This window comes from Antennarius striatus, chromosome 5 (assembly GCF_040054535.1).
Source record: "Antennarius striatus isolate MH-2024 chromosome 5, ASM4005453v1, whole genome shotgun sequence".
Lineage (NCBI taxonomy): Eukaryota > Metazoa > Chordata > Actinopteri > Lophiiformes > Antennariidae > Antennarius > Antennarius striatus.
Window position 1 is genome coordinate 544,165 of NC_090780.1, and position 23,484 is coordinate 567,648.

At 47.4% G+C, this 23,484-nt stretch overlaps 1 protein-coding gene across 4 annotated transcripts in view; it reads left to right on the forward strand.

The window, feature by feature from the left end:
- The window catches only part of ephb2b (eph receptor B2b), a 98,053-nt gene that overhangs the window by 17,619 nt on the left and 56,950 nt on the right, over window positions 1-23,484 (forward strand). For all 4 annotated transcript variants that reach the window (XM_068314408.1, XM_068314410.1, XM_068314409.1 and 1 more), the window contains exon 2: window positions 21,357-21,436. In XM_068314408.1, the coding sequence (XP_068170509.1) occupies window positions 21,357-21,436 (80 nt within the window). The remainder of the gene's footprint in view (window positions 1-21,356; window positions 21,437-23,484) is intronic.

Consider the following 23,484-nt stretch of genomic DNA (forward strand, 5'->3'; position numbering starts at 1 on the left):
CAGCAGAACAGTACTTACTGCTGCAGTGCTGGTGCAACGAGCCGCTGTAAGAACACCCCAGTGGTGGAGCTGAACGTCCAGCTGAGATGGACTGTCCCCCCCAGCAGTGGTAGCAACGACTCTTTCTCTTCCCCTCTCTGCATTTGGTCATCCTGAACTCTTGACGGGGCAGCAGCAGCTTTAAGTTGTTTCCTTCACGATGAAATGATGTAAAGAAGGCTAGGGGTGGCCTCGTGTGTGGAACAGGTGCCCCCCCCAGCCCCAGAAGACACCCTGACCACCGCTGTGTTCTGTTCTACCCGTTTGACAAATGTCCTTGTGGTTCAGTGCTTCATGTTTCCAGAGGTTCCAGAACCGGTGCTCTACTGCACTGATCCAGACGTTTGGTCTATTATTGACTTCCTCTAATCGATCATTAGTCCAGGATCTGCTGTTCCTCAATGATCTCTCCCCTCTTTTACACACTGCCTGCGGTAATAGCCGCTATCTACAGAATGAAAGCATTTAAGTCCAATCAATGGGATTTATGGCTGCTTTAAGAGCCAAAGGTGTCGTCTCTCTCATGAAAGTGCTGTTCTGGCTGCCGTCCAGCGGAACACAGCCTGATGCATGATGGGAAGTTATGATCCATTCACACTCCTCAGGCTGAAGAGACGACGACGTCCTCCAGCAGGAAGCAGGGGTGGAGCCAGTCGCTGTCGAGTGTGTTTACTAGGATCAAACAAACAAACAAACAAACCAACAAACAAACACACAAACAAACAAACAGACGCTTCACATGCTCCCTGTCCTTGACCAACCCCTCGTCCCATGCCTCTTGTGTCAATGCCTCCTCAGTCCTACAGACGTGAGGTTCACAAAGCCGGTACAAAGTGCCCCCCCCCCATCTCTTCTCTCTTTGTCTTTTCATGGAGTTCCTCCTGATTTGGGCATTTTGGAATCCATATCTGTCAGTCGTCCATGGAACTCTGTCCTTAAAGCGTTGTTGTATCTGGTTATGTCTCACAGCCACCGGGGGGGGGGGGTGGAGTGTTTAAATAGTCTTTAACCAGCCCAAAAGATGGTTTAACAGCGTGTTTTAAATGAATAAAGGAAGACAGGCGGTATGCTGTTTAATGGAGTGTTAATGATGTCACGCTGTGTAAAAATGTCTTCATACTGCGACGTCTGAAATTCAAGAATTCATTTGATTTTGGGAAATCTGGAAAGAACCTTTGACACAGAAATATTCTGCTGTTCTAGAAGTTGTATTCAGGGTGTTGCTGCTGAGCTGTTAATGCTAATGCTAATTCACCATGTGAGTGTATTTAACACCACAATACTCTATTCTGAAACACATCAGATTACTTTCTAGTAGTAAACAGCAGAAAATACAACCCCGAGTCAAATGGCACAACCCCGAGTCAAATGGCAACCTTTTGTCCGATTAATAAAATTACTTTCACAAATAGAAGGGTTGGCTGCTTGTTGAGTTACAAATGATGATATAAATCTAAATGAAGGGACCATGGTGCTTAAAAGACTGACATGTTACATTTCTATACTTGAATTCATGAATTTTCCCATCCTGACCGATCAACAGTGTGTTTTTCTCTGGATTGTTAATACCAGAGCTATGATGAACTACTGCGTAGCAGGAAGTCATGGCGTGATGCTGGATTCTGTTGCCACTACGACTGTGATTTCTTACAAAGCCTTTATCTTTTGCTCTGTGAAGGGATTTGCCCCACTGCTCGAGAATGCCCTATTGTTATTGATAGAAATTCTCTTATTCACAGTATGACATGAATAAAAACCAAACTTTATCCTCACTGATTATGGATCACATCTAATCTGACTACATTTCAGTAGAAAATGAAATGGTTCTTTTTGAATGCTTCTCCGTTTTTGGGTAACATGGTTTTGTGAAAAGGGTTGGGGTCCTGGTTGTCTATAGACTGCTCGGAACTCATTTGCCTAATCTTGGGAACTAGAGTGGAAGCTGTGTATAATGAAGACTAAAGCTTGGCTGGGGTGGTGATGTGAGGTTGGGGCTGGGGGGCAGGCTCATCTGAAAGACATGAAGGTATTATTAGGACAAAGGGGTAACTAAGACATTTTTGCAGAAGGACAACATCTGTGGAATGGTTGAGCGTTTTTGACTGCCTTTGTGTGATGGAAAATCAAAAGACAGGATGAGCTGGAGAAAGAGCCTCAAGTTTTATAATCTACTATAATCCTGAAGGTTTTTGTCCGTGTTAGAGCAGCTACTGTTAAAGGCAACGTAGAATTAAGCAATGTTTCAAGAGGGATGAACCTCTTTAAGCTGTGTTTCTGTTTTGACCCTCCAAGAATTAATTAAAATAAGGTACGATCATAACCACCATAGGGGCTATGGTCTAACCCTCCGGGTAATTGTAAAATCCCATGAGTTGAACCAAACGTCAGTAAAGGGATATCTGGTGAAGCTGGTCCACGACAAACGGGTTCAGTGAATACGGTGCTGCCTGCTGTCATAATCATGTCATACATAGAGTTTCCACAGTCATATAAATCCCGCAGGTCTGTGTTTTAATACGTTGTCCCAGAAGACAAGACAGACATGTTTTCTACTTAGTAAAAAACCCCAAAAAACAAAACACTGTTGTCCACCTCATGTCCAAAGTCCCCCCATTGTCCCCGTAAGGAATGAAAGCACTGAACGGTCCAGTGACATTAACCTGACACCAGTTTTGTTTTGGGAAGGTGCTGTCAACGGTGGTGAAGGGACGGGTAACCCCAGTCTACGTTCAGGGGGTCAGTGTGGACATTGTGGAGGATTACAAGTACTTGGGGGCCCACATTGACAGTAAACTAGACTGGGGGAGGCACACTGATGCCCTCTACGGAAAGGGTCAAAGCTGCCTCTCTCTTCTGAGAAGGCTGAGGTCTTAACGTCTGGAACACCAGTCTGTGGTGGACAGTGGTCTCCTCTGTGCTGTGGTGTGCTGGGGCAGTGGTCTGAGGGTGGGGGGGCACCAACAGACTGGCTGGGGCAGTGGTCTGAGGGTGGGGGGGGCACCAACAGACTGGCTGGGGCAGTGGTCTGAGGGTGGGGGGCACCAACAGACTGGCTGGGGCAGTGTTGGGGCAGACAACTTCCAGAACAAGGGCAAAAAGCAGGCAGTGGACTTGGTGGACTCACAAGAACATTTCTCTTTCTAACGTGGTGAAGTCAACTCGGCATGTTCACGCAAGTAGAATACACGTGTGAACATGTGCTGAACTACATCAGGACATGGACGTCCTCGCTGGACACATGGTCACATGGTCACATGGTCGCATCAAGGGCTGCTCCTGCAGACGTTGGGCGTCACTGCACAAGGTAGCATTCACACACATTCACACACACACATTCACACACATTCACACACATTCACACACATTCACACACATTCACACACATTCACACACATTCACACACACACACACATTCACACACATTCACACACACACATTCACACACACACACACACACACACACACATTCACACACATTCACACACACACACATTCACACACATTCACACACATCCACACACATTCACACACATTCACACACATCCACACACACACACACATTCACACACATTCACACACATTCACACACACACACACACACACACATTCACACACATTCACACACATTCACACACATTCACACACATTCACACACATTCACACACATTCACACACACACATTCACACACATTCACACACACACACATTCACACACATTCACACACACACACATTCACACACATTCACACACATTCACACACACACACATTCACACACATTCACACACATTCACACACACACACACACACACACATTCACACACACACACACACACACATTCACACACACACACATTCACACACACACACATTCACACACATTCACACAGTGTACCAGAGACTATGAGACCTCAGGACTGTTCTTTGCCCTTTCTCCTGGATAACCTCACATACGCTGAGGACTGTTGGACTTCCCCACAAAGGACGGGGTAGCGTGGGTACAACCCCCCAGCTGACTCCAGTGGACTATAGACATAAACCATCTGGACACACATGTACAGGACATTCATACATATGGCATGTTCTAGCGTGGGGTCAGTCAGGACCGAAGCAGCCGGTTCCATCTATACTAACAGGTTTGCTCCATGCAGATGACTGGTGTGTGAACGAGCACTGTGGTTATTACGTATGCCTAACACGTATGTAATAACCACAGGTTGGGTCTTCATGGTGCCTACTCCATCAGCCCTACAGGCTTTGACCTATGATTTGGCGCCAGAGCTGTTGGTTTTCCCAGGCTGACGTCGGTCCAGCCCGCGGCGCCACATGAATGCTGATGTGGATCAGAGCTCCTTCCTTTAACATTTAATATTTTAAGAGCTGCACGCTGTCAGGACAAGCATCATCATCATCATCATCCTCCTCCTCAGGCGCTTTGGTTTCAGTTGTGGGTAATTCAACAGTTTCCCACTGTGTGTGCTTCACACACCTTCTGGGTTCCCTAAAGAAGAAACACAGCCCAGCCCATCGCGGTGAGGACTAACCATCAGGATGCAGGAATTATCCAGCATCTAGCAGTGAATCGATGACTCCCTGAGGGGGTGGCCACGGTGGGGGCTTGTTCATCGGGCTTCAATGACACGCACTGATTAAGACTTCATGAGGTTACTGAATATTTAATATATTTTTCATCATATGTGTTTGCTTAGATTATGTTGTGGCGACTGACTTGGTAGGACCATCCACAGATCAGAGGAGGAAACCTGTGTGGAAAGAGCTGATATGTTCTGTTTTCTGGTAGTTAGGTGTGAATTTATTAGTGTTGGTACGACGGCCAAGGTCAGTGTGGATTTAAAACTCTCACAAGTCTCTGAAAATGAACTAATGCTCATAAATAACAACTAAAGACGGAGGTTTGACTTTGCTTTAATTCGTTCTACTGATGCCAGAGACTGTGTGACGCTGGAAATCATTTTAAACCTCAGGAACAAAGAGTCAAGTTTAATTGATCATCAAGTCGTCAATGTCGATTTGGTTTCTATATGAAAAATAATTGAACAGTATTAAAGTATTACATCTTTTTTTTCATTTTGTGCTTAGAGCGTTCTCCATGTGAGACCAGAATGTTCTCCATATCAGACCAGAACGTTCTCCATATCAGACCAGAACGTTCTCCACGTCAGACCAGAACGATCTTCATGTGAGACCAGAACGTTCTTTTTAACAGACAAAAACGTTCTCCACGTCAGACCAGAACGTTCTCTACGTCAGACCAGAACGTTCTCCATATCAGACCAGAACATTGTTGACACTGGTGGAATCTGCATCTTCTGAAGTAGTTTTTGTCCTCTGACACAGACAGGACGTTCTGGACCTGGTCCTGCTGTTGTTCTGAACCCAGTAGGTTCAGATGTGGTTCATTCTGTCCTGTGTGGGGCAGTAAATGAGTCTGACAGGAACCTCCAGGAACCTCCACGCATTCATCACAGTCAATTAACCAGAGGACGGAGCTCCAGTTAACCTTTAGCCTGTTGGCAGGGCAGCGACCCCAACACGTCCTGACGGGTTCAGCCCCCCCTGTTCATTGGTGTTGATGGGTGTAGGTAACGACTCCATCAGAACTCACTCAACCCCCAGGAGTCCCCAGAGGAGTCAGGAACCACGGGGGGGGGACTCTCTGGGCTGATGGTGTCTTCACCTACGTTGGGTGTGTCTGTGCTTCGTATGGAACCCTGATCCTGATCAGAGAGTGAACCTATGACCCGACCGGGGGGGATGGAGGTGGACGGACTCACCGGTCCACCTCAGCCCTCCCGGCCGGTCCATCTCGGCCCCCCCGGCCGGTCCACCTCCGTCCCCCCCGGACCCCCGGCCGGCCCCATACATGCTGGCTGCTGATTGGTCTGCATTCAGCACGGAGGCTCCCCACGCTAACAATGAAACACATGCCGCCTGAACACGCCGCCCTCATGTTTCCGGTGAGCTGCGTCCCCTGTGAGGACCCAAGGTCACATGACCCGGTGTGTCACTGTGTGGAGGGACCCCCCCTCGTTGTTCCTCCTAAATCCCTTGTCCCCTGGGCCCATAGTTCTCTGTAACACATGTTAAACCACTATGTGCTAATGCCTCTCTGTTGTGCCAACACACACACACACAAACACACACACACACACACACACACACACACACACACACACACACACACACACACACACACACGCTGTTAAATGCACACATACGTGTGTGACCACCCACATGCACAGCAGGCACAGACAATAAAACCCCAGCGCGGGTCCTCGGATGCCTGGAGGGAAACGACTCTTGGTCACCCACACGGGGACCTGTTCCTCTGGGTGGTGGGGGGTTCTGCTCAGGGCCCAGCTGTGACTTTAGCCCCCAAAGCTCAGCTCCAGAACATTAAGGGCCTCACACACACCTTCTTTTATTTCTTCTTTATTCCACACTGTAAAATGCTCTGAAGGCCGTTTGGAGACCCGTTAGTCAGTTTTTCTCAAGAAGAGCAGCTTCCTACAGCTTCCTACAGCTTCCTACAGTTCCTACAGCTTCCTACAGCTTCCTACAGTTCCTACAGCTTCCTACAGCTTCCTACAGCTTCCTACAGCTTCCTACAGTTTCCTACAGTTCCTACAGCTTCCTACAGCTTCCTACAGCTTCCTACAGTTCCTACAGCTTCCTACAGTTTCCTACAGTTCCTACAGCTTCCTACAGGACCGTCTTGATGTTGGAAGTAACTCAATTCAGGAACGACGACTGTCTGTCCTGGAATGAAGCTTTGTGTTTGTCTTGTGTTGCGGTTGTTTGATCCTTTGGGCCGATAGAAATGTGAAACAAGTGCAGCTGCGTAACGGAATGGACAGACAGTTTTTTGCAGTGCAGGAAAAGCAGCCCCCCCCCCCCCACTCTTGTTCTCCGGGAATTCCTCACGGATCACTGCCTGCACCCTCTTTATTCCCATTCTGTGCCTCCTCCAACACCTGGCAATTGACCCCCCCACCCCCACCTCCAAATTCTCTCTGCCCTCTCCCTGCCCCCCCCCCCCCCCAGCCCCTCATTAATAGGCACTGATATTGATGGGAACTGAATGCTCGCACATGACTGCTTTGCCTCCTCCTCACCCTGAGTGTGAGCACAGACAGGATTGATTAGCATTGTAGCCTGTTAGCATAGCTGAGACTCTCCCCCTCGCTTTGGTTAATTGTTAGCATTCTGTTTGTCTCACTTCCCACATTTCACTCTGGGATCCTTCTTCACCTGTGTCCTGACAGGTGAACAGGAAGGGACGCAGACATACAACCATCGACCCAGGTGTCCCCACACGACCACATGGATGTCAGTTTGGCTCAACTCAGGATCCACAAAGGAAATGTTTCTGGAGACCCAAAATGGGTCTGAATGGGGTTTGGGTACCCAGCATCCACCAGCCAATTGCTGTTGGGTTTGGGTACATTGTCCACTTTCAGTGGTACACACAGCTGTTGGCTACGATCTGAGACAGGATTTCCCGGTTGGTTACCAACGACCAGCACTCCATCCCACCTGCTGAGCGTCTACCTACTGTATTTGTCTCCTGTGAGAAGCTGTTTTATTGTTAGATATAAAAGCACCCACCTCCCCATCCACAGCAGCAGCTACTTCTGTGGTTGCGACAGCCAATGAGCATTGAGCAGTAAGAGACTTGAGCAAGCAGAGTGTCGCTCAGGAGACGGGTGATGTTGTGTCCATTCTGTAGCTGTTGCTCAGTGCCCAAGACATTTATCGCGTGAGCGATTCTTTGAGGTCACATTAGCAGACTTTGTAGAAAGCCTGTTAGGTTGTTGTAGTTTAGGAGTGGTGACTGTTGTTTGTAGAGGCCAATCGTTGGAGAGCTCACAATGAGGTTTAATTAACTATATGTTACTATAACCATATACACTACATAGGTTTAGTATGGTGCAGTAGGAACTACAGTAGGGAGAACAGTCCCAGATGTTAATGTTGCTGATTGCAACACAAACATTCAACTACAGACAATCAAACTTGTCTATGATGGATGTTACAAAGCTTTAAATACCTGGGGGGTGATCACACACCCCTACAGTTATCTGAGTGTCTGATAACCAGCAGGCTTTGTGATTCCATCTACTCTTTAACGATAAGGCTGTGTGCGAGGCGGAATAGACACATCCCTTTCTATAAGTGACATACTGCCCATCACAGTTCCCATAACAACAAGCATTTGTCCTAGAATGTTGACAAGTCTTTTGCTTGAGTTGTGACTTTGAGCCACAACAGATAAATCACACAAACAGAGCAGTGTCCCCCTCCTCACTTCCTGTCCTGGGCAGCTCTGTCTGCTGTCATTATTCTCCACCAACTTGGTTTTGGATGTCGTCTTCCTGTACTTGTTTGTCAGACGTAGCCCTTGGCGTTGAAATGCGTTTTGCCTTTTCCCCATTGGAATGAAACCTTGAAGTCACTCACAGACACAAGTTGGTCATTCCATTAAACAAGCACTAACTGGAAAGCAATCTGTCTTTGATCCGTGTCATGAGTAAACATGGTGGTAGGAGTTAAACCCAAGGTCGCACAGACGCTGGAGACCCTCATGGGCTTCAGCCGTTCAGCAGATAAGGGAAACAAAGTGCTCTGTCAGACTAAGTGGCTGTAAAGTCTTCTGAACCAACAAATGGAGGCCCCAGTGCTCAGAGCAAAGGGCTCACATTCTCTGGACTTCACTTGAGCCAGACCGACTGTTTATCTTGCAGGTTGCAATGCAAACATTTGTTTTCGCTGGTAGGTTCAGACTAGTCTACGTTCTCGTGTTGCAGAGAGGACTCAAAAGGCATCCTGTTTAGCCTGTCAGGGGATTCTAATTAGAGATGTTCATGTTTGAATGGAAGGATTCCTCATACACACAAGCCAAATACAGCAGGAGTATTTCTCAGTTCCTGATGTCCTTGTTGCTGTTCTTCACTTGCCTCCCCACTAGAGCCCAAAACTATCCCTCACCTTCCCAACCAGGATCCAAAACTAACCCAAGCCAAATCCCTAATCCTCCCAACCAAGGTGCAAAACTAATCCTAACCATAGCCCTATCCCTAACCATAGCCCTATTCCTAACCATAGCCCTATCCCTAACCATAGCCCTATCCCTAACCATAGCCCTATCCCTAACCATAGCCCTATCCCTAACCATAGCCCTATCCCTAACCATAGCCCTATCCCTAACCATACCCCTATCCCTATCCCTAGCCATAGCCCTATCCCTAACCATAGCCCTATCCCTATCCCTAACCATAGCCCTATCCCTAACCATAGCCCTATCCCTAACCATAGCCCTATCCCTAACCATAGCCCTATCCCTAACCATAGCCCTATCCCTAACCATAGCCCTATCCCTAACCATAGCCCTATCCCTAACCATAGCCCTATCCCTATCCCTATCCCTATCCCTATCCCTAACCATAGCCCTATCCCTAACCATAGCCTCATCCCTAACCATAGCCCTATCCCTAACCATAGCCCTATCCCTAACCATAGCCCTATCCCTAACCATAGCCCTATCCCTATCCCTAACCATAGCCCTATCCCTAACCATAGCCCTATCCCTAACCATAGCCCTATCCCTAACCATAGCCCTATCCCTAACCATAGCCCTATCCCTAACCATAGCCCTATCCCTAACCATAGCCCTATCCCTAACCATAGCCCTATCCCTAACCATAGCCCTATCCCTAACCATAGCCCTATCCCTAACCATAGCCCTATCCCTAACCATAGCCCTATCCCTAACCATAGCCCTATCCCTAACCATAGCCCTATCCCTAACCATAGCCCTATCCCTAACCATAGCCCTATCCCTAACCATAGCCCTATCCCTAACCATAGCCCTATCCCTAACCATAGCCCTATCCCTAACCATAGCCCTATCCCTAACCATAGCCCTATCCCTAACCATAGCCCTATCCCTAACCATAGCCCTATCCCTAACCATAGCCCTATCCCTAACCATAGCCCTATCCCTAACCATAGCCCTATCCCTAACCATAGCCCTATCCCTAACCATAGCCCTATCCCTAACCATAGCCCTATCCCTAACCATAGCCCTATCCCTAACCATAGCCCTATCCCTAACCATAGCCCTATCCCTAACCATAGCCCTATCCCTAACCATAGCCCTATCCCTAACCATAGCCCTATCCCTAACCATAGCCCTATCCCTAACCATAGCCCTATCCCTAACCATAGCCCTATCCCTAACCATAGCCCTATCCCTAACTATTCTAATCAGGGCCCAAAACGAACACCAAATGTTAATTTCGTGTCAAATCTGCTTGACAAGTTAATCGCAGCGGTTATCCGCCACACTGGCTGGTAAACATTTCTTCTAATGGTAAATGAAACACACACACACACACACACACACACACACACACACACACACACACACACACACACACACACACACACACACACACACATCCTCTTAGCTGGTGAGTCAAAAAATGAATTCCATTTGGCTTCATCCCCAAAATAGCAGTGAATGATGTTATTTCATGAAAAAGGACTGAAGTTCTTTTGAACGTGGTGCTAAAGGACATGCTGGGGGGTCCTCCATGCTAATGGACCAGGGGATCTCCACTCATCACTGCCCACATGACATCATCAGCTCCATCAGCAGGTGTTCAGGTGGTCCAGCAGGACCACCTGAAGTGGTGTAGTGGTGTCTGTGCTGTAGTGGTGTCTGTGCTGTAGTGGTGTCTGTGCTGTAGTGGTGTCTGTGCTGTAGTGGTGTCTGTGCTGTAGGGGTGTCTGCTGTAGTGGTGTCTGTGCTGTAGTGGTGTCTGTGCTGTAGGGGTGTCTGCTGTAGTGGTGTCTGTGCTGTAGTGATGTCTGTGCTGTAGTGGTGTCTGTGCTGTAGGGGTGTCTGTGCTGTAGTGGTGTCTGTGCTGTAGTGGTGTCTGTGCTGTAGTGGTGTCTGCTGTAGTGGTGTCTGTGCTGTAGTGGTGTCTGTGCTGTAGTGGTGTCTGTGCTGTAGTGGTGTCTGTGCTGTAGTGGTGTCTGTGCTGTAGGGGTGTCTGTGCTGTAGTGGTGTCTGTGCTGTAGTGATGTCTGTGCTGTAGTGGTGTCTGTGCTGTAGTGGTGTCTGTGCTGTAGTGGTGTCTGTGCTGTAGGGGTGTCTGTGCTGTAGTGGTGTCTGTGCTGTAGTGGTGTCTGTGCTGTAGTGGTGTCTGCTGTAGTGGTGTCTGTGCTGTAGTGGTGTCTGTGCTGTAGTGGTGTCTGTGCTGTAGTGGTGTCTGTGCTGTAGTGATGTCTGTGCTGTAGTGATGTCTGTGCTGTAGTGGTGTCTGTGCTGTAGTGGTGTCTGTGCTGTAGTGGTGTCTGTGCTGTAGGGGTGTCTGTGCTGTAGTGGTGTCTGTGCTGTAGTGGTGTCTGTGCTGTAGGGGTGTCTGTGCTGTAGTGGTGTCTGTGCTGTAGTGGTGTCTGTGCTGTAGTGGTGTCTGCTGTAGTGGTGTCTGTGCTGTAGTGGTGTCTGTGCTGTAGTGGTGTCTGTGCTGTAGTGGTGTCTGTGCTGTAGTGATGTCTGTGCTGTAGTGATGTCTGTGCTGTAGTGGTGTCTGTGCTGTAGTGGTGTCTGTGCTGTAGTGATGTCTGTGCTGTAGTGATGTCTGTGCTGTAGTGGTGTCTGTGCTGTAGGGGTGTCTGTGCTGTAGTGGTGTCTGTGCTGTAGTGGTGTCTGTGCTGTAGTGATGTCTGTGCTGTAGTGGTGTCTGTGCTGTAGGGGTGTCTGTGCTGTAGTGGTGTCTGCTGTAGTGGTGTCTGTGCTGTAGTGGTGTCTGTGCTGTAGTGGTGTCTGTGCTGTAGGGGTGTCTGTGCTTTGTCACGGGGGTAAAGGGGCTAAAACACGTGAGCAGCAGTGAGGTGTGGTGGAGGAGGAACAGATAAATGAAGAGGTTCTGCTCGTGAGAATAGTGGGAATAAATCCTGACTTCTCCTTCACCACTTCCACTTCTACAGGCGTTTATGTTCACATGGAGAACACTATTAGAAGCCATTATCACCCCCCCCACCCCCTCCCTCAGATGATCACAGCCAATCACCTCCAACACAACGGGTGTCTGCAAACCGCCCATCCAATCCATGAGTGTGTGTGTGTTTGTGTGTGTGTGTGTGTGTGTGTGTGTGTGTGTGTGTGTGTGTGTGTGTGTGTGTGTGTGTGTGTGTGTGTGTGTGTGTGTGTGTGTGTGTGTGTGTGTGTGTGTGTGTGTGTGTGTGTGTGTGTGTGTGTGTGTGTGTGTGTGATGAGCTGATGATTGTGTGGTCCTGTGTTGACCATGTCTGGTCTTGCCCCAGGAGCTGGTGTGACTAACCCACTGTGGCTCAGTGTAGAAGAACTGAGTAAACCACAAAAAGACACCCTCTGTGTCCAAGACAGCGGATTAATATAATAACCAGTAAAACTAACAAGTTAACATTGACTAATACCAAGAATCAAATATATTAAAATCAAAGTGTCAATTAAAATGTCTTCTAGTCTCAGTAAACTACCAGTAAACACTGAGTAATATTTTGTATGACTGTATCTTTACAGAGTGAATGAAGTTTTCAATTGTTGGGGGTGTAAAACCACACTTGTCATAGGGTGATGTGGGGGGGGGGTACCCCCCGCATGGGGAATAGGGGCTCCCCGGGAAATGTTTTCAACAAGACTCAACCATTGAAAACTTCATTCACTCTGAAGATACAGTCAGACTAAATATTACTCAGTGTTTACTGGTAGTTTACTGAGACTAGAAGACATTTAACTCTGACCACCACCAACACCATTGGTATGTCATAGTTTAGTTTATTTTAGTTTATTTAATTCAATAACATGATTTTTCATTTCAATTTAAAAAGACATAAAACATCAAGCGAGGTGAAAACACATTTACATCATCGCTGGTTATTCCTGCTGGTCAGAGGGAACAAAAGTCTAAGACTACTAACAAGTATTGATAATATCTTTCATTGACCTTCTGATCGGTCTGTCTCCACCCCCCCCCTCTCAGCATTCACCATTTGTTTATTAATGAGGACTTTAACACAAACTCTACTAGAAACACTGGATTCTTTTGATCGATGGTCCTCTCCTTGTCTTACACCAATTCACGGGTTCAGCTTGGAAAAAAACTATTTTTGTTGTTCATTGGACGAGAGGAGGTCATGACCCCAGTGCATATTTAATGATCGGGAGCGTGCGGGTCACTTCGGCTATTTCCGTCAGCATGTGGAAATAGCGGCGCTAGCGGAAATAGCGGCGCTAGAAAACAAAAAAGTAATAAGTTTTAGCCTTTTTTCCGTAAAAATAAGAACACCACTGGGGCTACACAGTCTACAAACCTTGTAGCCAATCTGGATTTTACTTCACCTCTGGCGAAGTGGAGAATGGCTGGAGCAAGACCAGCATGTGATGCTGTCAATCACTCAGACTATCCTCCATGTACTGTAAGCAGGAAGTATTTGAACGGAGCTGAAACGAGTCGTGTCCGGTGTGAACGGAGCTGAAACGAGTCGTGTCCGGTGTGAACGGAGCTGAAACGAGTCGTGTCCGGTGTGAACGGAGCTGAAACGAGTCGTGTCCGGTGTGAACGGAGCTGAAACGAGTCGTGTCCGGTGTGAACGGAGCTGAAACGAGTCGTGTCCGGTGTGAACGGAGCTGAAACGAGTCGTGTCCGGTGTGAACGGAGAGAAACTTCCGTGTGTTTCTAGTTGATCGTGTCGTTACCTGACTGAGTTGTGTCCTCGCTGTAGATTTTTTATATTTTGGTGTTTTTGAGCCGATCATTCACTCGTCTTCAGGTCGTCTGTAGGTTCCCTGATTGCTTGTGATCAAAAAGTGAAGCTGGGCCGAACGCAGCTTCAGGAAAACAAAGAACTACTCGGTTTGTTTTAGCGAAACATTTCCAGACACCCCCGAGCAGCACTGATCATTAAACAGAAACAGGAAGTGGAGGAATATGTTCCTCATCCGGTGTTTGACCCTGAAAGCAAAGGAAGAAAGGAGAACCATGGATGAAAGGTGTTTCAGAGACACGTGTGTTTCATGTGTGATGATCTGTGGAGCTCAGAGATGCTTCAGTCTTCACTTCCTGTAGGACACCAGTGGAAACAGTCTTGGTTCGTCTCAAAGTGGGACTAAAATAGAATTACAGACTGGTTCCGTCACGGTTCGGTGTTGCTGCTCTGCTGTGCTGGAGTGTGGCAGGAGGAGGGGCCAAACCTGTGGGTGGAGCCTGGTCTAAGCACCTGTTGTTCTTTTAACACCTGGATTTGATCATTCTGATTAGCCTGAGGCTTTTTAAACCGGGTTCTGTCTTGTTTCTGTGCCAGATTGTTTAGTACCCCTGCCTACGTCTGTTGATCCTTGTCCGTGTCTGAAGTTTGGTTTTTCCATCAAACCATGGATGGAAGCTTCTCCCCCCGTGTCCTGCATGTGTGTCCTAAACCAGCTGGTTGTGACAGGTTCACCGTCTCCAGTGTGGAGAGCTTCATGAGCCGGTGGTGGTCACACCAGACTACAGGTCCGTGTTGTCTTTCTACCTATGCACTAGCTTTGATCTATGGTCTAACACTGGCCTTCTCTGTATGCACTAGTCCCTGTATGCACTAGTACTACTTTCAGGGTACCCTGACCTACTTTCAGGGCGATGTTGCAGTCTCTGCCTTGTTACGTTTTTGATTCATGGTTTGTTATTTGCCAAGTTTTCCAGCTGTAATTTCATCCACTGTGTGGAGATGTGCATCAGTCAGTCCTACATAATCAGAGCAGTGAAAGCGTCGGTCTTGTGCGTTTCTATTTCTATAATGTTCTCGGTCAGAACTCGGACTTCTTTGGTGACATTGGTGTAATGGTGAGGATTCCTCGTCTGGTTTCTTTGCTGGTGTTTTGGGTGTCCAATCAGAACAGTGTTGGACACTAAGATGCTTCGGATTGGTTTCCAGCAGTTTTCAGCAGATCTCTGTTGTAAATCATTTCAACCAGACTCCGTTGACCTGACTGGGTCCACGGTTTGTCGCAGGATGGATCTGTTCAGCTGTCTAACAGAGAAACAGAACTTGACCAGCTCAACAAGGACAGGGCGCCGCCATGATGGATTGTTGTCTGACAGAAGCACACAGCTTCAGTGTGACGGCGTTTCAGGCTGAAGCCGCTGTGGTCAGAGTGGTCGCTGCTGCTGTCCACCGTCTCCTCCTTCAGGAGCCAGAGTGAAGGAAGTCATCTGGGAACAAGGAGAAAGACGGAACTCCATCCCCAGACTGACATGGACTAGAGAATCCCTTCTGGTTCTTCAGGCTCCGTGTTCAGTCTAGTTCACCCACCTGCAGCTAAGGCTCATGGGTAAAGCGTGGGTGGCTGGTGAAGATGGTTTCAGTCAAGTCAGTTAGAAGCTGAATCTGAAAAGCTCTCAATAACGAGAGGTGATTGGTTGCTGCGCTGCAGGTATCAGCACTCGTAGAGGAACATCTCTGGTCGTGTAGCTCTTGAAATGATTGCGTGGACAGATGAACGTCACTCCGGCAGCCTCTTTTTAAATCATGTTCTCTTCAGCTGCTGCTTATTAAAATGTGGGAGCCACTTTTACAGAATTTTCCACTGCAGAATTTAAATTGTACTGGCCTGTTAAACTGTTAAACAGTTCTCTGTGGGTTGTCAAGGACTTATGAAATATGGAAAGCTCACTTATAAATCCTCCAGTCTGTGTTATTGGCCAGATTTCTTTCACATAGGTTGTGATTGGCCAGGTGAGCATTCCCACTCACTAATTTACTGCCTGCATTGAAGTCTCTCTGCCATGAAATATGGTGTCATTCAGCACTGAGTACATTTTGATGGTGAAACTAGACTAATGATACACCTACAGGTGCTGCTAATAGCAAAAACACTTCCTGACGTATGGAAGGAAAATACAGTTGGATGAGAAGTGGCTGTTTGAATCACACATGAGATGAGACAGAGACAGTTCTGAGAAACAACTCCACCCTGCATGAATCATGAATTCATGGAAGAAGAATCCGATCTGATTAGTTTACATGTCTGCAGTTTATTAAATGTGTGTTTGACACTGATCGTCTGACAGCAGTATTTTAGTATCACATTTAAACTTAAAGCTGTAAAACATCGACTGAGACAGGAAGAAATAAGTACATTGACTAGAATACAGGACAATAAAACACTGTTGTACCTTGTTTACAGAAATGAGGATCGTACGGCGTGTGGAGGTGTCTCTGCAGAGTTAAAGATTCCAAGCGTTTCACCGACCTTGTTTTCCTTTCACCAGAAAAAGAACCTTTTTTATCACATATTTTGAGCAGTTCAGACAACGATCACCAAGTGTTCCTTCTTGTGTTTGAGCTTCAGCGTTTGCTAATAATAGTACGTTTGAGTTCTAAAGAGGCTGTGCGTCTCTATGTGTGTTGGTTGTATTTTAATACGATGATGTAAAATCTCTTGAAGCTCGGTGCGTGGGCCAAGACGAACAGATCAGGTTGTGGTGAGGATGTGATGAAAGGGAAGTATTGAGGAAAAACTGATGTCCACAAAACCTTAAGTTGAAGCAGAGAAACAAAAGATAATATAAGTTAAAGATAGAGCAACAACAAGGTAATACGAAGGAAAATAGAGCAACAAGAGGTAATATATGGTGGAGGGTGGAGCAACAAGAGGTGATATATGGTGGAGGGTGGAGCAACAAGAGGTGATATATGGTGGAGGGTGGAGCAACAAGAGGTGATATATGGTGGAGGGTGGAGCAACAAGAGGTGATATATGGTGGAGGGTGGAGCAACAAGAGGTGATATATGGTGGAGGGTGGAGCAACAAGAGGTGATATATGGTGGAGGGCGGAGCAACAAGAGGTGATATATGGTGGAGGGTGGAGCAACAAGAGGTAATATATGGTGGAGGGTGGAGCAACAAGAGGTGATATATGGTGGAGGGTGGAGTAACAAGAGGTGATATATGGTGGAGGGCGGAGCAACAAGAGGTGATATATGGTGGAGGGTGGAGCAACAAGAGGTGATATATGGTGGAGGGTGGAGCAACAAGAGGTGATATATGGTGGAGGGTGGAGCAACAAGAGGTGATATATGGTGGAGGGTGGAGCAACAAGAGGTGATATATGGTGGAGGGCGGAGCAACAAGAGGTGATATATGGTGGAGGGTGGAGCAACAAGAGGTGATATATGGTGGAGGGCGGAGCAACAAGAGGTGATATATGGTGGAGGGCGGAGCAACAAGAGGTGATATATGGTGGAGGGCGGAGCAACAAGAGGTGATATATGGTGGAGGGCGGAGCAACAAGAGGTGATATATGGTGGAGGGTGGAGCAACAAGAGGTGATATATGGTGGAGGGCGGAGCAACAAGAGGTGATATATGGTGGAGGGTGGAGCAACAAGAGGTGATATATGGTGGAGGGTGGAGCAACAAGAGGTGATATATGGTGGAGGGTGGAGCAACAAGAGGTGATATATGGTGGAGGGCGGAGCAACAAGAGGTGATATATGGTGGAGGGTGGAGCAACAAGAGGTGATATATGGTGGAGGGTGGAGCAACAAGAGGTGATATATGGTGGAGGGCGGAGCAACAAGAGGTGATATACGAGGACTTGGCAGTTTGTCAGTCTAAATGGAGCGTTAGATTTTGCCTGCTTGCTCATGTTTGTATTAATCTATTGCTGCTTGGCCTGATGACACGTTGGGTTCCCCAGAGCAGCACCGCAGCGCGGCGGTGTAGGGATTACTGCTGTACATCCTGCTGGAGGCCCCTGGGAGCCCCATGTTGTACCGCTCTGTCAGCAGCCCCTCAGCAGAGCCCTGCTTTGTGTGCACTAGTGTTTGTGTGTCGTCTCACACCACACTATCCTCTGCCAAAGTCAACCCCCCAGCTTCATCCTTGGTCTTCCTCCGCTGAGGACCCCCCCACACACACACTTTGAGCCCTACCTCCCCATCCCAGCTCTGAACCTACTTCCACACCACTTGTGTGTCCTCAGAGATGTGTGACATCACAACATACCAGGCGTGGCATTGGATATCCAGGGCTTTACGCCAGCCTTCCTCTGAGTGTTGAAAACAAACCAGACATGCTAATGGGTCTGGGCCAGCACCACAGGCTGGACAAAGGCTCTTTCTTTGTGAAAGTGGATTAAGAATTCATCTCCAACACAGGGATATGCTCTTCTGGGCCCTTAATGTCCCGGCCGGTGCTGACAGACAGGTTGAACTGAGCTGCTGGGACCACTTCCTCCTCCCCAGTGGGGCAGACGGTTGTTCCTTCAGCGGGCCCTACGGTAGCCCGTCCATCATTAACCCATGAATCACGTCCTCCCCCCTCAGGGGGGTGTCATTGCCTTACTCCTAGCCTGGACACATTTCTCAGCCCGTTCTGTTTTTAGCACAGCGCTAGCAGCTTGCTCTGAGACCACATCATCTTAAATCATTTGTCAACAGATACCTTTTCAGGTGTTGAGGGAAATGCGTTTAAATGCAATTTTCCTTCAGCCGTGGTCGAAATTAATTTTATCCAGCAGGGTTTTCATTGTTAGCTCGACTTTATCTTTGCAGTGGAAAGCAATGATTTTAATTTTAGCGTTGGGGTGCTTGTTCCGTGGAGAGTGGAGGCTACAGTTCTACTGGTGATAAAGATCAGAAGAAGACGAGTCTGGAAGCTCTCCACACTGTTCTGGAGGTCACTTATCTCTTCCAGACGCCGTCATTAAAGTCCAGGCCCAGAGACAGCCTGACTGTATCCCTCATGATCTGTCCTTAGATTCTGGATTGAACCTTCTAGCAGAACGGTTCTTCAGTGGTGATGCATCGAGTACCAGCTTATAGAACGGACTTCTGCCGTCTGTTACAGGAGACTCTCATGAATCCTGTTCCAACATGGATGCTAGAACATGACAGATGTATAACCGTTCTGAAAGGGAACAGGAACAGCAGCAGTCATGGAGAACTGCAGAAATGCGACTTTGAGTGACTGTCCGTCTATCTGTCAGAGCGCTGAAGCACAAATGGACAGTCTGATTACAAACCAGCAGCATACGTGAGCAAACGTGACTGGGAGGAACGAGCTGTGGGTAAGCAGAGGAAGGGAGGCTGGATGTCATTGAAAGGCGGCTCACGTTGTGTGAATGTGGAGAAGCTCTGTCGGTGTCTCCCGGGGGGGCGTTGGGAACACCTTCAGTCCGAGCTGACATCTCCTCTCTGAACAGCTCTCAGCGCTGCTGCTTTCTTTAGAAAGCTGAGATGCAGGATTGACCCCTCTTAGAGAAGAAGCGTTGTTGTAGTACCACCATCACCCCCCCAGCCTCATCTCACATCAGCACTAACCTCATGACTCTCAGCCTGGTAGGCTTTTCTTAGACCGGTAGGCTGATTGAATATTCATAGGGTCCCCCCACAGTTAGAGGCTTCGAGCTTTAATTATTTATTGTGAAGTCATGATGTTTTCTGACCCCAGAAGATATTTGAACATTTGTGTTTAAAAAATGGTGGGCAGGGAAGGATGGCTGCGTCCTCCAGGGGTGGAGGGGCCCCTCCCAGGAGCCCCATCACTTCAAACACCAAGCACCACTGAGATGTTAGGGACATGGACAGGGTGGGGTTTGCCTTCAGGTCCTGGTACAACTTTATTATCGTACAAAGAGGGATTAATATGACACTTGACATGACCCAGCTGCAGTAATCATGTGTGAACGTCCATCTGTCTGTCCCTGCAGAACAAGCTATCGTTCCTGTTACACGTGCCAAGTAGTTGTCTTTATAAATGTGTAGTTTGGGAAAAGGTTTTAATATTGTGAATTCTGTTGAAATGTAAATTTTATTTTTTACTTTCAAATTCATTTTGAATTACTATTTTTAATTTTAATGTCTTTTCTCAACGGTCACCCAAAGGGTACAAATGTATTTACTGTACAGTTTGTTTCCTTGTTTTTCTAACCTTAACCCTAGTCCAGAGCTTGGAGAGAGTTGTTATAACGACATTAGTCTGGGAAGTGGTTTCAAACGACAGGCTGGTACATTTAGGGTTAGGGGTTAGGGTTAGGGGTTAGGGTTAGGGTTAAGGGTTAGGGTTAGGGGTTAGGGTTAGGGTTAAGGGTTAGGCCTAAATCAGCTGATGTCTGGTACACTCAGGGTCAGGGTTAGGGGTTAGTTTCAGGGTTAGGGCTACATGGTTTGATGGTTGTGCTGTTTATAGACAGAAGGAAAGCAGTGGCTAGGAGAGAGGGAGGCGGAATCGTCAGCCGGTCGGCTCCTGTTCTTCTGTAACACCCACTAATTATTGTTATCGTTATGAAGCATAATTACTGTTTTACTGACTGACACCCAGAAAGGATGTTCAGCTCTGAGTCACACAGGGTTATCAATAGCTGCTCCGTCGAGCCTCATCTGCCTAATTACACCATTAGGTGGTGTGATCACTGAATAGGATGGGAAACGGGAAATGTCATGTGAGCGCTGGTGAGACCCCGAAAGACAGAACGGGTCCTGAACGCAACCAGCAGAAGAGCGTTCAGGAAACCAGCGGTATGGAGAAGAATCATCAGGAAACCAGGGGCAGGAGAAGAATGTTCTTGTCCTGCCCCTGGTTTCCTTAACTTTAGGAAATCAAGGGTAGGGAGATGTCCTAGAAGTGATTCCTGAAGCCGCTGAGCCCAAACTCATGGTCTCCTGCGATTGGTGGCCGTGTTCCTGCTCGTAGTTAGAGTTCTATTGAGGGTTGACGGGCAGTGAGCACATATCACCGTGGACTCTGGACCACAGACGACCTCATGACAGACAGGGGGCACACTTTCTCTGGCCCCAGTTAGCAGAGGTGTTTTCCTCCAGCAGCTAATCCGTGGCAGATGGTCCAGCTTGGTTCTCCTGACAAGACATTTGCTTGATGACATTCTGCTGATCAGAATGGTTTTGGACTCTGGTGAAACTTCTGGCCATCCGACTCCCCCATGACGTCTCTATGCTCTGCGTCACTTGTTGAACATGAACTGATGGATGAGTTGACCTTTAGAAGGTCACAAACCCTGAAGCTCCTTCAGTCCAGGAGCAGACGGGTGTTTCCTTCATCACGCTGTCGACTTTCATCTGAACTAACGTCCACTTCTTCACCACCAGAAGATCTGACCCTAAACCTTTTGAACGGATCAAATCTAAAGGCCTGTTCTCCCTGTTGTTTTATTTGTGCAACTGAGGTGGTTTCCATGGAAACACCGCCCTGTTTTCACGTTGTCAGAAGATGACTTGACCTTGTGTGCTTGATCTCTCCCCACAGAGACACTGATGGACTCCACCACAGCTACAGCAGAGCTCGGCTGGACGGTGTACCCCGTGTCAGGGTCCAGTGAAAATAGTGTAAGTGACATCATCACCATCATCACTATCATCACCATCACCACTATCATCACTATCATCACCATCATCACCATCATCACCATCTGCCTCTGATAACTGCAGTTGAACTCTAGTAGTTTCTGACTGCTTCAGACAAACATGTCTCTGTCTTTTGTTTGATGCTCTTTGGTTCAGTTGATTGGTATCTACCAATCGGCTGATTGGTAGATACCAATTGGCTGATTGGTAGATACCAATTGGCTGATTGGTAGATACCAATTGGCTGATTGGTAGATACCAATTGGCTGATTGGTAGATACCATCTCTAGATACCATCTCTGTTAGAACATATCCACCACAGTTCCACACACACATGTGTAGTCCCTGTTATACTAATACTTACTATAATACTCACCAGCCTACTTTTACTTTGGGGTTTTCTCATTTTGAAGTGATCTTAAATTTTAAGCTATCTTTATAACTCATGAAAAACAAAGTATGAAAAAAGTGAAACTTTAAATTAGATGTTTTCCTGTGCTCGTCTAAAGCAATGCGTTAACTAGACCCACTGATGTTTGAGTCACAGTATTTCCACGTTGTTTGCCAGGCCATTGGTTCCCACCAGCCACATGTAAGCCAGGCCCACTTGAAGCCAGCCAAACCCAGAGTCTCAGTCTCCCCCACTTATTTCCCCACCACAAGGCTTAGACTTCTAAGTATCAGTCCAAAAAAGAGAGAAAAATGTTGTAGACTTATTTCCTGGTGCATTTTGAAAATCCAGCACAAGTATTCATGCTGCTGTGGTTTGTCTTGAAGACGTTCTGAGTGATACTCTATCATTTTGTGTCTTTCTGCACTAAGAGGAAGCAAAAGAAAAATGTATTGACCAGTAATGTAAGACAGCTTCATCCTCCCAACCTGAAGGCATGACGTCTGCTTTCTGCCAATGCCTACGTTCAATGAGAAACGAAAGCCAGGTCCAGTTCTATGTCCAGGTCCTGGTCCGGGTCCAGGTCCTGAAATCTGTTCGGTTCCGGAAACCCTAGCCCAGCTCATGTTTCAGTCATTTTAAATATGAAAAGATGTCAAAATTTAACACAGACATCAATTTTTCAAACCATGAGGGGGAAAGTTTGATCGAAAAAAAGTGAAAAGAAGCGAACTATTGCGCTGAAGACCTCTCGGTTCTTCCCTACACCAGCATGTGGCGAAGGGCCTGATTGAACACAGCGTCACGCTTCCAGGTCACGTATGTCCATGTCTGGAGTTCGGATTGGCGTGACTGACCCCGTGCTTTCTGGTTATTCCTCTGTGTGAATTCAGGGGACATCCCTGTTAGACTGACATGAAACTCAGTCCCTAACGCTGGATTAATCTGGTGGAGGTGAGCCTATCAGCACCGGCACGACTTTAAGACGATCCGGCTGAGCCTCGTCAGCTCAGGGGAAAGTGGTTAGGGTCAGGGTGAGAGTGATGGAGACAGCGCGTCCGTCACGGCCGGGCGACAGGTGTGGAAACGGAGCTGCTCTCCCACTGCACACAACAGCAAGAAGTGCTTTACAGAAGCTATTGTCTTACACACACGTCTGCATGGCTGGGGGGGCTTAGTCGCTGGATGGCTAACATCCAGCAGAGCGGGGCACCAGCCGCTGGCTTTCACTGCTCGCTGCAGCTTCATGAAATATATCCTAACCTGACACCCGATAGTCTGCAAAATGGAAAGGCAAACAAGTAACAGCATGACATTAAGTCGGACGTGTTATGGCAGTTGTTGTTGTTCCACTCTTCTATTTTACAGCAGATTTGAACTTCGTCTGTCAAATTATTATTCTAAGAAAGTTCTTCAAGCGCAGCTGTAAAACTAACTTCCTACACTAGATTGTTGGAAGTGACTTGTGTAAAACTATATTACAGCTTCTCTAAATCACGATTTATAATCCTGCGTTTGTATACTTCAGCAATTCTTCCTTCTAATTACCTGAAATGACAAGCAGACATATGTCGTGTGTGAGCAGCGCTGAACACCGAGCAGCAGTGAAGTCGTCACGTCTGGATTTATCACCGGACAC